Genomic DNA, 15,473 nt, shown 5'->3' with positions numbered 1-15,473 from the left:
ACGTGGAAAAACATTGAGTTAGCCTCTATTTACGATCCCTACAGCTCAGTGGTTACTGACTGCCTACTGAGCTAGAGGTCCCGGGTTAGAATCCCGGTAGGTGCAATAATTTAAATGATGAATGTGAATGGTTGTTTCCCAGTCATGGATGTATACTGTTCAAGTAAGTATATTGTATTAAATATATCGTTGTCTTGCACCTACAGGCTATGCCTAGTTTGGGGCAAGATAATATGTGTAAGAGCACGCACACTAACACACTGGCATACGAATCACGATTATAAGACGCAGCTTGTCACACACAGTAATACAGCTGGCCTGTTTTCTTCTGTTGCCTATTATCTAGGCTCTATCTACATATACAAATTCTATCTAAATAAAGCCGAATCCACACTATCATTGCCGCGGTTTGACAGGCACTTAACCAGTTTATTAAATTATATTTCCGCGAGCATTCAGCTTTCACCTTTCAAACTATGCCCTATATATTATCCAGAAGTTATTACTTTTTATAGCCCTATCACGTTACCACAAGTCCTTATTACGTAAGACTATATTACATAAACTGTTATGACTAGGTATTACCTTAAGCGATTCTTACAAACACTTAGTTATTTAAATCAAGTACGCCTAAATGGTTATTAGTCTTGATCGAACTACATAGGTCACTTTCACCAAACACAATTAACGTGTACATTAGTTTTGTTAATTATCGAATTAAATCATTTAATATTTGTATGTATTTTAAAACTATAGGTATTTAAATACTTTATGCTTACCTATACGTTATATACTTATATTTAACTAAACCTATTTTAAATTGTGATTTATTGATAATTTTTGGAGATTCATTTTTTTATGACAATAAGGGACAAGACGAGCAGGACGTTCAGCTGATGGTAGTTGTGACGCCCTGTCCATAACAATGCAGTGCCGCTCAGAATTATAGAAAAATTCTGAGAGGCACTAAAATTGCGCTCATCACATAAGATGTCAAGTCTCATTTGCCCAGTAATTTCACTAGCTGCGGCGCCCTTCAGACCGAAATACATTAATGCTTACACATTACTGCTTCGCGGCAGAAATAGGCACCGTTGTGGTACCCGTAATCTAGCCGGCATCCGGTGCAAAGGAGCCTCCCACTGGTGAAATTATAATGAATGTGAAAGTGAATATCAAAATAATAAGTATATTATTTTTGATATAATTTATGGTTATTTTATGTTATTTTACAAACGAGGTATTCAACAATAATTAAATATTGAAAAACCATAATAAAAGGAGCGTAAAGATTATTATTAACCAAGAACGGCAGTCGACTGAAAAGGATTTAACTGTCTCCTCAGCTGACCTTCACTCGGAACAAATCTACAGGTTGCTATTACTTTATTCATAAAAAATATAAAAAAATCATTCCGAGATTAATAAAATATAATAATATTGACACACTTTTACACAAATTATCTTGCCCCAAATTAGGCATAGCCTGTGGTGCTATGGGTTGCAAGACAACGATGTATTGAAAACGATATACTTACTTTTTATATGAAAATAAGGGACGAGACGAGCAGGACGTTCAGCTGATGGTAATTGATACACCCTGTCCATTACAAAGCAAAGGCACTACAATTGCGCTCGTAACCTTGAGACATAAGTTGTCAAGTCTCATTGGCCCATTAATTTAACTAGCTACGGCGCCCTTCAGACCAAAACATAGTAATGCTTACACATTAATGTTTCCCAGTTGAAATAGGCGCCGTTGTGGTACCCATAATCTAGCCAGCTTCCGGTGCAAAGTAGCCAAAGTGCCCGAGTTTGGTAAATGGTTTTTCAATAATTAAAATTCAAGCGTGACCTTAACTATACATCCAAAATTTATAATATATCCATGCATGTTTAAAACTTTAAATTGTATTTCTGTAACGGCTAAATAAACTCAATCGGTGAACATCATTATGTATTGAGCTATTATGTATTGACCTAATACCAAATTACAACAAGCTCTGCAGTAACTGCTCAAATAAGCGATGCATTACAAAATATGTTAGTGTGTTACCTACCTACATCATTATCAAGGTTTGATTTGATCAAAGTATATTAACAAAATTAAATGACAAAAGTAAGCAATTCAGACTTATGGAGTGAGTGACGTAATGTCTCCTCGCATTGTGTTCCTGATTGCTGAGCGTCGTCCCTTTTTTTTCTCTGAGGACTCCACTTTTTGAAAATAGTTGGTCATATGTGTCTGAGTTTGGCTACGTGAAGTCCGGTATCTAGAGATGTGTGGATTCGGTCAGAACATCTTTTAGGGCTGCGATATCTGGGGCGTCTACCTTCCCAGTAACTATCAGTTGTTTGAGGTTGTGGCCATCTTTTCTGGCGATATGTCCAAAGAACTCTAAGATTCTACGGAGGCAGATGGATGACAGTTTGGTTTCTACACCTAGTGTGAATGATGGATTGGTTGGTGCGGAATGCTGTCCAAGGGATTTGAAGCATTTCCCATGAGCTCAATATCAGAAAAGGCGTAATGTAGATGTAATTATTTTAGTATCAATTACCAAAAAGACTATATAAACCAAGGAATTTCGCTAACATATTTTAGACCACTAAGTCGACCCAGGCCTGTTTTGACTGCATGGAGGAATTACCCATTGCAAACAATATTTAAATTGCTATGATATAATATAATTTAGGTCACCCTGTAGACATAGAGATATGACTGACATAATAGTACGTAAGTAAGATTAATAGGTTCGTGTGATCGAGAACTTATGCGTGACACAGCTGCGGTAGAAATGATTTTATAAAGGGTTCGTTGTCTATTTTTTTTAGTTAACTTTATATTAGACACGCATCGCCTTGGTATCGCCTATGATCTGTTCGTTTGTATTTTTTTTGAAGATTTCATAAGGCTATCATTTCATTATAAAAAACTTCAGCTTCGAACAATCGTCGAGTGGAATGAGTCATTGTGAAGTCTAAAAAAATATTTAATACTGAAAAGATGGTATTTATATGGGGATGTATATTTGGGGAGGCCTTTGTCCAGCAGTGGACGTCTTCTGCCTGGGATGATGATGACGCTGATAAAAAGACCTAAAATTCATTTATTTTCTCAAAATTGATTTCTTTAGAATTCATTTTGATGTCATTCCTAATATACTAGATACTACTACGGCTTCGGAAGCAAATGGCGCTCTGAGAGAGAAGAAGTGGCGCAAGAAACTCGCCAGCATTCTTTTGTTGCGCTCTTTTTTATTAAAAATATACAATATTGTTCTGTCATTACTATATCATAATCTAGATATTCAGCTGTGACTCCACAGCAGTAGGATTTATGACAGAGCCATTTTGTAATAAATATTTAAATTTATTTATATTAATACCTGAACAGTGGCTGGGACATTATTATAAACATGTAAACATTTACCCTTTAATTATGTATCTTATGAATCCTACTAGAATTAATTACAAGCAATCCCAGGTTCAAGGCTTTGACAGAAAAACAAAAACATGGGAAGCGCTGATTAGAATAGAGAAACTAAAAAAATAGATGAACCCTGCCAATGTTGGGCTAACATACCAAAGACTACGACCCAATATGATGACAGCAGGCCTAGTACTTTGAAATTCACATTAATTCAATAATCTATATAAATAAAATGAAAGAGGTTTTCATTTGTGCGCGCATCACAAAAAAAATATATATTACGAGATTGTTAGGCGCCAAATGATTATATTTTGTTAATATTTAATATATTTTAAGCGTATTAGAATGTAACAACTACTCATTGTCTTATAAATAAATAAATAAATCACTGAAAAATAGGTCATGCCATGCCAAAAAACTTGTTAACTGCAAGGAAAAGTGGTAGTTCAAAAAAGCTCTGGAGTGAAAACTGTAACCAACAGCAAGCATTAGAAACCTACAAATAAGACTTAAGTATATGTGTAACAGGATTAAGTAGTGTTCATAGTTCGAAATGCTATATTTTCACCGAAAATCTTGTCTAAAACACCTTGTTTGCATGTTTTCTGCTTACTCTTCGCCTTAAGGAAAGTGTGCGCGATTTTTTTGAAGGTACCTATGTCGTATCGTCCCGGAAACACCGCAGAAGGAAGCTCACGGTTTTGTAGTACGTGGAAGAAAGCTCCTTGAAAACCGCACTGTGGAGGACCGCCACACATTCAGATGGTGGGGATGATATCCTAACTTGTGGATTGTCATTTCCGTAATACTAAAATTAGTTGGCAGTAGTTTTTGCATGTAGTAATCGATACAGTATTATAACTACGTATAACACGTATTGTGTATGTCTGTTTGTATTATGTACATATACTTGTACAAGTAATGTTCGTTAAGTATTATAAATTGGTTCGTGGGACAGGTCAGGACCGGTTGTGAGTTCAATTAGTTACTCTGCAATTGACTATGCATTTGAGTTGCTTGAAAAATTGAGAGTAAATAAAAAAGTGTGTGCGTGTAATCTTTAAGCGCGATTGAAGTAAAACTTAATAATAATTAACTTTATGAGTAATTAACAGACGGACAACGGACAGACATTAATTTTTTCTCGGAAATGCTTTTTTTTTATGAAAATAAGGGACAAGATGAGCATAACGTTCAGCTGAAGGTAATTGATACGCCCTGCCCATTACAATGCAGTGCTGCTCAGGATTCTTGAAACCCCAAAAATTCTGAGCGGTACTACAACTGCGCTCGTCACCTTGAGACAAGATGTTAAATCTCATTTGCCCAGTAATTTCACTAGCTGCGGCGCCCTTCAGACCGAAACACAGTAATGCTTACACATTACTGCTTCACGGCAGAAATAGGCGCCGTTGTGGTACCCATAATCTAGCCGGCATCCTATGCAAAGGAGCCTCCCACTGGTAATAACTGACCAGGTAATAACTGACGATATAACTACATCTTTTGAGCAAATTTGGCATTCTCTATACCTAAAATAAAAAAAATGCCTTTTTTAACATATAAAACAATTAATATTATTTTATCATGTGAGATTTTATATACTTTACAAAGAATTATATAATGTTATATTTTGATATTATTATTCATCAGAATTACATTTACACTTTTTACAGGTCAGGTCATTATCAGGTTCTTGATTTTCTCTTTTATTCTTATTTATTGATGAAAGAGTAAAATGTTCCTGGTATTATTCCATTTTATGTGACTGATTATTATTTTCATTATATATTCTATTTATCATTAGGTTCATTGTCCATTCGCATTTTTGAAATTTTCGCTCATTAATAAAAAAAATGATGACTAGAAATTGAAGGTTATATTATTATTAGCATATATGACGTTGTATAGATACATATTTATTATTCAAACAAAAAAAAATCTTATAACTATACTTACAATACTACGACTATATAAAATTAAAACTATCATTACGTGGAAACGTACCAAGAATACTGGCAGCATTACCGCGATGGATAGCTAGGCTGATCCGTTGACCGAAAAATGACGTTGTTACTGAATATTAACAAATATGGCTGCATGGGCTATAACCCTTTGCCTATTCTAATAATGGAAACGAAAAAAAAAAACCAAGAACAAATTAATGGATGTCAGAAAATAACTGAAAACTTATATATTATTTATTGCAATAGTAGTAATAAATAAACAATAAAAACACTCGGAGATTCTTAAAAAATATTACTGAACAATTTGAAATTTTTTTTCAAAACATTAAATTATAACGGCTAAAAAGTTTTTTCAATTGACTTTTGCACTGAGCGCCTAAAGAAGTTTTACTTCAAAATGTAAAAAAACGTCACACATTGGAGTTAGAATACGTCATTCAAAATTCTAATACTTATATAAAATTCTCGTGTTATGGTGTTAAACATTGAACTTCTCCGAAACAGCTTGACCGATTCTCATGAAATTTTGAGTGCGTATTGAGTAAGTAGGTCTGAGAATCGGACAAAATCTATTTTTCATCCCCCTAAATGTTAAGGGTGGTCAACACGATTTTTTTTTTTATTTTTTGACATTATTTTTTAAATTGTTTGATTATGAGTCAGCATTAAAAATACATACAACTTCAAATTTTCACCCATCTACGATCTACGATCTACAACAGTTACTTTTGTATCGCGATTTTAATATCGGCAATACAACGTTTGCTGGGTCAGCTAGTATGATATAATATCACGCATTGAAAGTCAAAAACTACCGCCTATTCGGAAATGAATGCCTCAGACTTGAGAGAACGGGTGCAAGAAACTCAGCGGGCTTCTTCTCTCTTTTTCTTTTAAATAAAATCTCGAAAATGTATCATTTTAATAGCCTGACGTCCGTCGCTTAGTTCTTTATAATATTAGTATAGATAATAATATGACTAATTAGCTGGTCACCCCTAGCTTGTCACTCAAAGAAGATCATGAAAAAGTCTTTATTCCCCGTGCTGTCCAGTGGCATAAAATGAATATGGCGACTCAGGGCATTTACTAATGAGAGGCTACGTTGCACAGGATGCCGGCTAGATTATGTGTACCACAACGCCTTTTTCTGCCATGAAGCAGTAATGTGTCAGCAATATTGTTCTTCGCTTTGAAGGGCGCCTAAGCTAGTGAAAATAGTGGGCAAATGAGACATAACATCTTATGTCTCAAGGGTCACCTTTTTGAGCGCAATGTTAGTGCCACTTAAAAGTTTTGGAGTTTACAAGAATCCTGGGCGGCACTGAATTTTAATGGGCTAGACGTATCAATTGCCATCAGCGGAACGTCCTACTCGTCTCGAGCTGTATATTCATAACAAAAATCCACCCTCATATTAACGAGGACAGCACGCGACGGTAGAAAAAGTACACAATAACATGAAAGCATATAATCGATATTGTGAGACTTATCGTAAATCTTACCTTCGTACATCTGCGCATACTGCGGGAAGCCAGCTGCTCTCAGCCATGTGCAGGCTTCGGCCGCTTCAATCTCTGCAACAATACGTGCAATGTTAACGCCATCCTTTGATAAATTAAATCAATATTAAATCAAATCAAAACCACATTATTCATGTAGGTCAATAATGACACTTATGATTGTCAAAAGTACTGGCATAGACGTTGCCACTTTTTTAAATCAACATTTACAGCTTCATCGTTTTACAAATTTAATTACAATTGCAATCAATTTTAATTGCAAACTATGTTACACATTTAAATAAAACACTTTTTAAAGGATTAAAACCTATGTAATTGTAACTATGTTTTTTGATTAGATTTTGCCTATAGGTTAATTTTTTATTATTTTTAAGCTAACCCGACGTTTCGAGACCTTTTCAAAGCTATTTTTCAGTGGCACTGCTGTTTACAGACAGTTTAAATTACACGCGTTTTAATCCTTTAAAAAGTGTTTTATCTAAATGCACTCGCGTAAATCAAAGAAAATACCTTAGTACACTAGTAAGTTTATAAATAAATGTAACAATTAAAAAAAAAAACAAAATATTTATTACGTACGTAACGACAATAGATGAAAAATCAACACACACTGTAAGGACATAAAGGATTTATGCGAGCATTCTTTTTAAGGATTATAAATATAAATAAATAAAAAAGATACATCTTCAGAATAAACATATAAGGTTTCATTTAAAACAACTTTAAGCAAAGTTCCTCCTATATCAACAGAATATAGTTGTTGAATACAATTGAATAGGTTTTTGAAATAAAAAAAAATGTTTAGAACAAAGAGGATGTAAATACTACGCAATAAAAGACGGGACTGCGTAAGTAAAAATTGAAATTAAGTTTAGTATAAAACGTGCAGTGATTTGACATAAGTTTGAAATAGTAGTAATTACAGTATCGCGATAGGCGACCAAGTATAATACGGCTAAGTTTGAAAGCGAACAGTTGCTTAAAAAGTAGTGTATTTCTATAATCTACGTTTTTTACAAGATTATATCCGTCATCTGTCATTATATTTATGTCTGCACATTTCATACAATAGATAGAGTAAATCGCTTTTATCTTAGAGAGCTTATCTAGGCTGGTTTCGAAGCTTAAAATTCGAATTATAACACTAGAAACGTATAACCAACGCAACAAAATGTACACCGAGATGTTGTTTGGACCACCATATAGAAAGATAACATTCGGATAGGGTACAGTAATTTGTTAACGTTCAAAATACCATTATACTGTTATCCGAAGCCTATTAGCTAATGTTCCTTTTAAACTAACTCAAATAATCTTTATCCAAATAGGCTTAAACTAAGCGCTTTGGAATTATCGCTACAAGTTTAATTTAATTTATTGAATCTACAACACTACGAAACAATAATCTCACTGGAAATAAAATGTTTACTACAATAATAATAATATTGATTGACACACTTACACAAATTATCTTGCCCCAAACTAGGCATAGCCTGTACTATGGGTACAAGACAAAGATATATTTAATAGAATATACTTACTTAAATATATATAAATACATATAAACATCCATGACTCGGAAACAAACATTAGTATTCATCATATAAATGATTGCACCTACCGGGATTCGAACCCGGGACCTCTAGCTCAGTAGGCAGGGTCACTTAGCAATGGGCTATAGAGGTCGTCTAACAATAATTGTGGAAAAATGCAAATTAGATAGATAAGATATATAAGCAGATTTCAAGATGACAGATAGGATTAAAGAGTAACCCCAAGCAGCGCGCTTCCCTCGCCATATTTTACGAAGCGAACGACCCGCCCCATGACACCGCCACTAGCAATGACGTTGAAGCAAAAATGTTGAAGTTTAACATTCTCGCCGGAACCTCAAACAATTAAAAAAATGTAAATTTGTGTCCAAGTACTCGTAATAATGCTTACCAAATACATCTTTCTACTTACAATAAAAGCTTTTTACTATTTCGATGGCCTCAGTACATCTTCCCATGAAGCAGGTTCCAAAACGAACATGGATAAAACGCAGAGCATCTCTTAAGTCTTTGTCGCACCTACTCTCGTAATGTGTATGAGCATGTCTAGCTTGGACACATGATCCAGTTAGGCAGGTTTAATTTCGCGAAAGAGGTCACTCGTTGAATCCAACTTGGATTCGGGATGCTCCGTAAAATCATCTCGTCCCAAATACCACAGTGTCGCAAGACAAAGGTTTTTAACTAAGTCGCTAAGTGGTCGCTAACTAAAAGAAACGAGGAGTTCCGTAGGAGAACCATAGTCAAAAATAACCCGGATGGTTGTGAAACTGAAGTGGCAGTGGGCATGCCATATAGCTCGACGGAGGGATGGCCGTTGGGGCAGTAAAGTCCTCGAATGGTAACCACGCACTGAAAGACGTAGTGTTGGTAGGCGACAAGATGGACCGATGATTTGGTCAAGATCGCTGCAACAGGTTAGATGAGTGTAACTCATGACCGATCGTCGAGTAGATCTTTGGTCGTTTTTCAGCTGAAATGGTGATTTTTACTAAATCCAGTAGAACGTCTAAATACTCAAGGAACTACTATTTTCTACTTTTATTAAACTTCCAGGAGTGATCCTGGAGATTGGACGACCTGACGTTTCTAAACTCCTTCACCAACTTGCATCCCCCTGGTAATTAGTCACACCTATAGTTAACATTAAGGAGCCTTTTATAGTAACTATGACTGCAAAATAATATAAGTAGCGTATTTCAACCTGCTTTATATGAGTGTCCGTGTATTATCCTTTAAAACAACCAGGCATTCTGGTATTTTCATTATTATGAGTGAGTCAAGCCTTTCAACTAAATATTGGATCTGTTGTATTCAACCAATTGAGATGACATTTGATGTGTTGGTTCTATTCGAATGAAAATACATTTTTATGTTTAGCATCACCTGGATTGCTAGTATCTGCTCCACATAAAGGAATACTTCATTGGTTATCAGCAATTACATAGATATAGTATATCATTAATTATATGCAAATCACATCGTGTAAAAACAAAGCCGAAATATAAAACTTGCCCTTGCCGCATTTAGTCCAGTTTTTCAGTTCAGGTTACGTATGTTGAGTTTAGAACCCGATTCGGACAGTGACAGTTGACACATGACTAAGGAGAAAAGTGTACTTACATTGTGTCTTTTAGCACATTTCTGCCATACCACTATCACACTGCGAATGATATTTCCATAAATATTATGTATATAACGCCGTTGGGTTTCAGTATAAATATGATATTTTATGTACGCATTTAAATATGGAAACTGGTTTAAATAGTCACCATGACATGCCTTTTGCGCTCAAGGTTGCTTTCTAACGAGGAAACTCCTCAATGGTCGACATAAAGTAGACATCTTAAATAACTCCAAAAGGGTTTGTTGAAAAAAATACGAAAAACGAAATTAAAAAGAAATAAGAATAAAACATTTCAAAACTTGAATTATCAAGGCAATACTTCGAAATATTATTGAAAAAAAATTACGTCCCTTGAAAACATTGATGAAAAATTGCATAGTTTTATAAATTGAATCGAATTATTGTCACTTAATTATCAATATTAATACTAAAAAGAAGAAGTTATAATAAATTAGAAATTTTTCATAAAATAAGTTTTCGAATGCACTCGCTAATTCATAAATTCTTTAATTAACCCACATCTACTACTACACTACGAAGCTGTGGAATGAACTTCCTTGTGCGGTGTTTCCGGGACGATACGACATTTGATACATCTTCCTTAAAAGCCGGCAGCGCTCCTGTGATTCCTCTGGTGTTGCAAGAGAATGTGGGTGGCGGTGATCACTTAATACCAGGTAATCCGTACACTCGTTTGTCCCCCTTTTCCATAAAAAAATACCTTAAGCCGATCGTGTCTCTATCGCTTGTTCCTCTATCTCTCTTGCACGCTCGGCTCACGATCATCTGATACGATTATTGTGAGTTAATTAAATAGAATATAAAAAAAAAAAAAATGGGTGATTTCATTCTTACAAAGATCAATTTATAACATAATAGAAGAAAGTACCTGTAATTTGGTCGGCACTTAAGTTTGGAACACTCATCACTACGTTAACGAAAACGAAGTTCTATCGAATCGACGCGTACGCATACCCAAATACACTGATCCACATGACACATCCATAAACACTCAATCACAACACTAATACACGTTTTCGCCGAAAGAACAAGTTATTTTCCAACGTTACACTATAGCTTCGAGGTGTTAACAGCTCCACCTGTACGTTTCCAATTTTTTGAATACAAATAGCTCGCTTTACGACTAAATATAACGGTGTGGCACCAAAACATCGATGACTAAAACCATTCCAATTACAAACTTTTTGGTAGCTTCGTGCTGTCTGGCAGTTAATTAAAAAACGAAATTTAAAAATGGAATGAAAAAGAAATAAACGCGCGAACACTTGAGGCGTTGCTCTAGAATGAGATTATCAGTGTTTATCATAACTAGTGGGTACTTACGTCCTTTAATCACTGGACACGTCACCGATAGCCCTGGAACATTGAAGTAGGAAAACTAATTGGTCTATTGATATGGTAATTTATTAAAATGTAATTATGGTTTGAAGATTACTTCGCTGCTGTTATTGACATGTCATACTGATTCATTATAATAATATTAGCAGTATTTTTATTAAAAAGTAAGTTGTTTACTCGAAATTTACACTTATATAATATTTAATATTAAATAAATATATCATCAATTTCGCTGGTATCAATTTTATTTAAAAAAACAGATGATTAACGCAATTTTTAACAGACAATTTTAAGTTGAGATTTTTTGCGTAGTTTGAAACAAATTTAAATAAAATACTTTTTGAAATTATCAATACGTGCGTTATTTTGACCTAATTTAAATATTATTTCAGAGCTATTATATTTGTTGTATCGTGTGTTGATTATTTTATTGAAATATGCTTTTTTAAAGAAGTGGAGGACAAACGACCTTAAGGGTCTCTTGATTTGAAAAAATACGTTTACTGGCCTCTTAGAAAAGTTGTTGTGTTGGTACACCGCACTAAAAAGGCATAAAAGGCATTTATTTTCTCAAAATTGATTCCTTTAGAATTCTTTTTGATGTCATTTCTAATATACTTGATACTACTACTGCTTCGGAAACAAATGGCGCTCTGAAGAAGAAGCGGCGCAAGAAACTCTCCCAGCATTTTTTTTTGCGCTCTTTTCAATAAAAATATACAATATTGTACAGTCATTTCTATCGCTATAAAATAATCACAATCTAGTTCCAGGCTGTCCGATCATTTAGATATTTAGCTGTGGAGTAAAAGGATTTACGACACAGACATTTTTTTATAAACAATTTAAATTTATTTATAGATAATGCCTGAACAGTGGCTGGGACTTTGTTATAAAAGTGTATACATTTACCCTTAAAGCTATTATGTATCTTATGAATCCTACTAGAATTAGTTACGAGTAATCCCTTATTTCTAGTGTGTCATAGAAGTTTCATTCCATAACTTGTTGTATATGGTAGGTTCTTGGAAAACTGTTTTGAAGAGGAACACCAGACATCCTGTAGGAAGGAGGAGTTAATGCGGAATATTTAAGTTTGTTATAAAAACGTAACATTATGTGTAAATTATTATCTATTATTCTTGATTGCACAAGATAACGATATTGTCAATACGATAAATTTGTTATGTAAAGCAATACGACAGATATAATACTTGTTCATAAAACCAGGCCATATATAGAATTATAAATGTCAATTGCGAACTAGCCCTGTTTAAGATTAACGATTTTAAGAAGAATTTATTGAAGGCAAGCGGTGACCAGGTAATATGGAATGTTGTTGCACCTTGTTGGAATCTACATTTTTTGCGCGTGTCGTTAATTTCGTGGAATTTTATCAGATATATACAAAAACTTATTGAATACTGTTTTACGGCTACTTTGCACAGGATGCCGGCTAGATTATGGGTACCACAACGGCGCGTATTTCTGCCGTGAAGCAGTAATGTGTAAGCATTACTGGGTTGACATCTTATGTCTCCAGGTGACGAGCTTAAAAGTATTGCCGCTCAGAATTTGTGGGTTTTTCAAGAATCCTGACCGGCATTGTATTGTTATGTTTAAATAATTCTGAGCGTCACTGCATTGTAATGAGCAGGGTGTATCAATTGCCATCAGCTGAACGTCCTGCTCGTCTCGTCCCTTACTGTCATAAAAAATTCTTATATTTAAAGTGAAACTTTTATTACATGGCCACATTTTTTTCGCTCATGTCGCATTAAAAACGCGGTACTCCGCGGCCGAGTACCGCGTTTGTAATCCTGAAGTAGGGGTGAAGTTGCATCATTAATTTCAACAACTGCTTTAAAGGCGCGGTCTAAGGCGCCATATTTAAGCTCTGGTTCTTGAGAGGGAGAGTAGTTTCGAACCCCACACTATTTATCTTTAAAAAGTTATAAAGAAGTAAAGCATTTGTTTTTTTCATTCATTACTTCCATCATAAAACCATACAATTCCTTTTTTAAATATTATAAGTTAATACTTTGTAATGGCAGAGGTTTTGTTATTACATACACACATACAGATATAAATCAACATTGTTTCAAATTTACATTATATATATAAGTTTATAGTTTCCAATGTTTAAACATAGTTTCACACGTCTTTATATCGGTTTTTTTAAACTTAAATGAAGGAGTTATTTCAGTTATGGGTGAGTGCAACACTCGTCCCATAAGTACTCATGTATTTTTTTAATGTTATTTAACATCGTCTCTTCGTAGTCGTTCCCACACTGTTGAGGATCGTGATTGATATTCATTTGGTCTAGGAGTTGTCTCCATCGGTTTCACTCCGTCGCCTAGTGGAGTGCTCAACATTAAAAATGCTTATATTTTTATCAAACAGGAAGACAAACAAGCATATTTCACGGGTAATGTTATGTGATCACAGAGGTCCATAATATAATAAAATAGAAATATATTTATACCATACTGCAACAACACTTTTACATATTTTTTAATATCTATTTCAAAACAGTATTCTGATATGCCACATCCATTATTATGTAACTGCGTTTTCCGGCGGAATGGGTTTAAAAATTAAAGGAATATTTTGTGAGTTACGTTATCAGTGACCGCCATTCAACTTTGTTACTTAACATTAGACTATATTATATTTGAAAATGTAAATGTAAATATTCATGGACAGATGATTTAAACAGCTATTCATCAGGGAATTAATATTTTAAGTGTTTTTAGGGGTTCGAATAGTTAAAAGAGCATGGTCACCTGATGGTAAATTCAGATGAATTAAGAGAGAGTTTTTGGATGTAGGGCTCGAAGGACAGATAACTTTTGAGGCAGTTAAGTCCTCGAATGGCACTCACGTACTAAAAGACGCAGTGTTGGTAGGCCGCCCATAAGATGACCGATTATTCCGTGGGTGTCCTAAGAGGTGTTTAAGGGATCCAAAGAACGGAGGATGGGCAGTAGCAACTTTCCGTGAGAGCACCACCATCTACTGCGATCGCCAGCCTGCCTATCAAGCGTGGTGATTATGGCAAAACCCCCTCTATAGGGCACATTGCTCGAAAGACAAATAACTTGTAGTTAAGGCGCGAAAATCTTCCAATAACGACCAGGAAGACGCAGTATTGGCAGGCCTCCCACAATATGATCCGATGATTTAGTCAAAACCGCTGGAACAGGTTTGATGAGGGTTTTAGGGTAGGCCTTTGACCAACAGCGGAGGTCTTCCGGCTGCAATGATGAGACTTTACATCTAATGTCTCTAAGTGAAGGGCGCATTCACAGCAGCAGCTCACAATTTGGGGTTTTTAACAATCTTTCAGCGGCAATGTTTTTAATGATATGTAAATAATATCATTTAAAGAATTTAACAGTATTGAATTCCGAGAAAGCAGAAAATCTGCAGCATTTTCATCAGTAGCAGAGTTGTGGTAATCGAAATAAAAAATGAGACCTCACTGAAGTAAGATATTTAATTTTACAGTAATTTTACGAGTACGTGTAGGGTGACCATGAAGTTGTACAATTATTCGTGAATATAGAATCGTTTTAGTTGTATCTTATTTTGTGAAAAGTCTCCATAATACTAATTTGTGATGATTTAAACATAGTCTAATTCGTATGGAATCTGTTACATTTGTTTTGTTCATCCCTATGAAAAAGTATGGATTGCTGAGAGAAATACATAAAAATATTGCTGTGCGAAATTTTTTAAAAATATTTATCGCAAATAAACAAACTTTTAAACCAATTAAATCTAGTGCACGAACACCTCTTCAGATGGTATCAAGGCCTCCTGTTGGGCGGAGGTGATCACTTTAAACCAGATGGTATCAAGGCCTCCTGTTGGGCGGAGGTGATCACTTTAAACCAGATGGTACACTTGCTTTGTTCTATATCATAAGTAGGTTTGTAAACATCAAACTTCTTATTTATAATCATGTTTTATATGACTTACATCCAATTTTTTCATATATTTAAC

General features: G+C 34.7%; 1 protein-coding gene across 1 annotated transcript in view; it reads right to left on the bottom strand.

Annotated features, from left to right (window-relative positions):
• Nucleotides 1-15,473, bottom strand: part of LOC126971639 (stAR-related lipid transfer protein 13) — a 344,608-nt gene that overhangs the window by 84,174 nt on the left and 244,961 nt on the right. Inside the window, exon 2 of the mRNA XM_050818006.1 lies at nucleotides 6,906-6,977. Coding sequence (XP_050673963.1) covers nucleotides 6,906-6,977 — 72 coding nt within the window. The remainder of the gene's footprint in view (nucleotides 1-6,905; nucleotides 6,978-15,473) is intronic.

The sequence above is a fragment of the Leptidea sinapis genome, chromosome 2, assembly GCF_905404315.1.
Source record: "Leptidea sinapis chromosome 2, ilLepSina1.1, whole genome shotgun sequence".
In the NCBI taxonomy this organism is placed as follows: domain Eukaryota; kingdom Metazoa; phylum Arthropoda; class Insecta; order Lepidoptera; family Pieridae; genus Leptidea; species Leptidea sinapis.
Note: the sequence above shows the minus strand (reverse complement) of the source record. Positions and strands in the feature narration are given on the sequence as shown.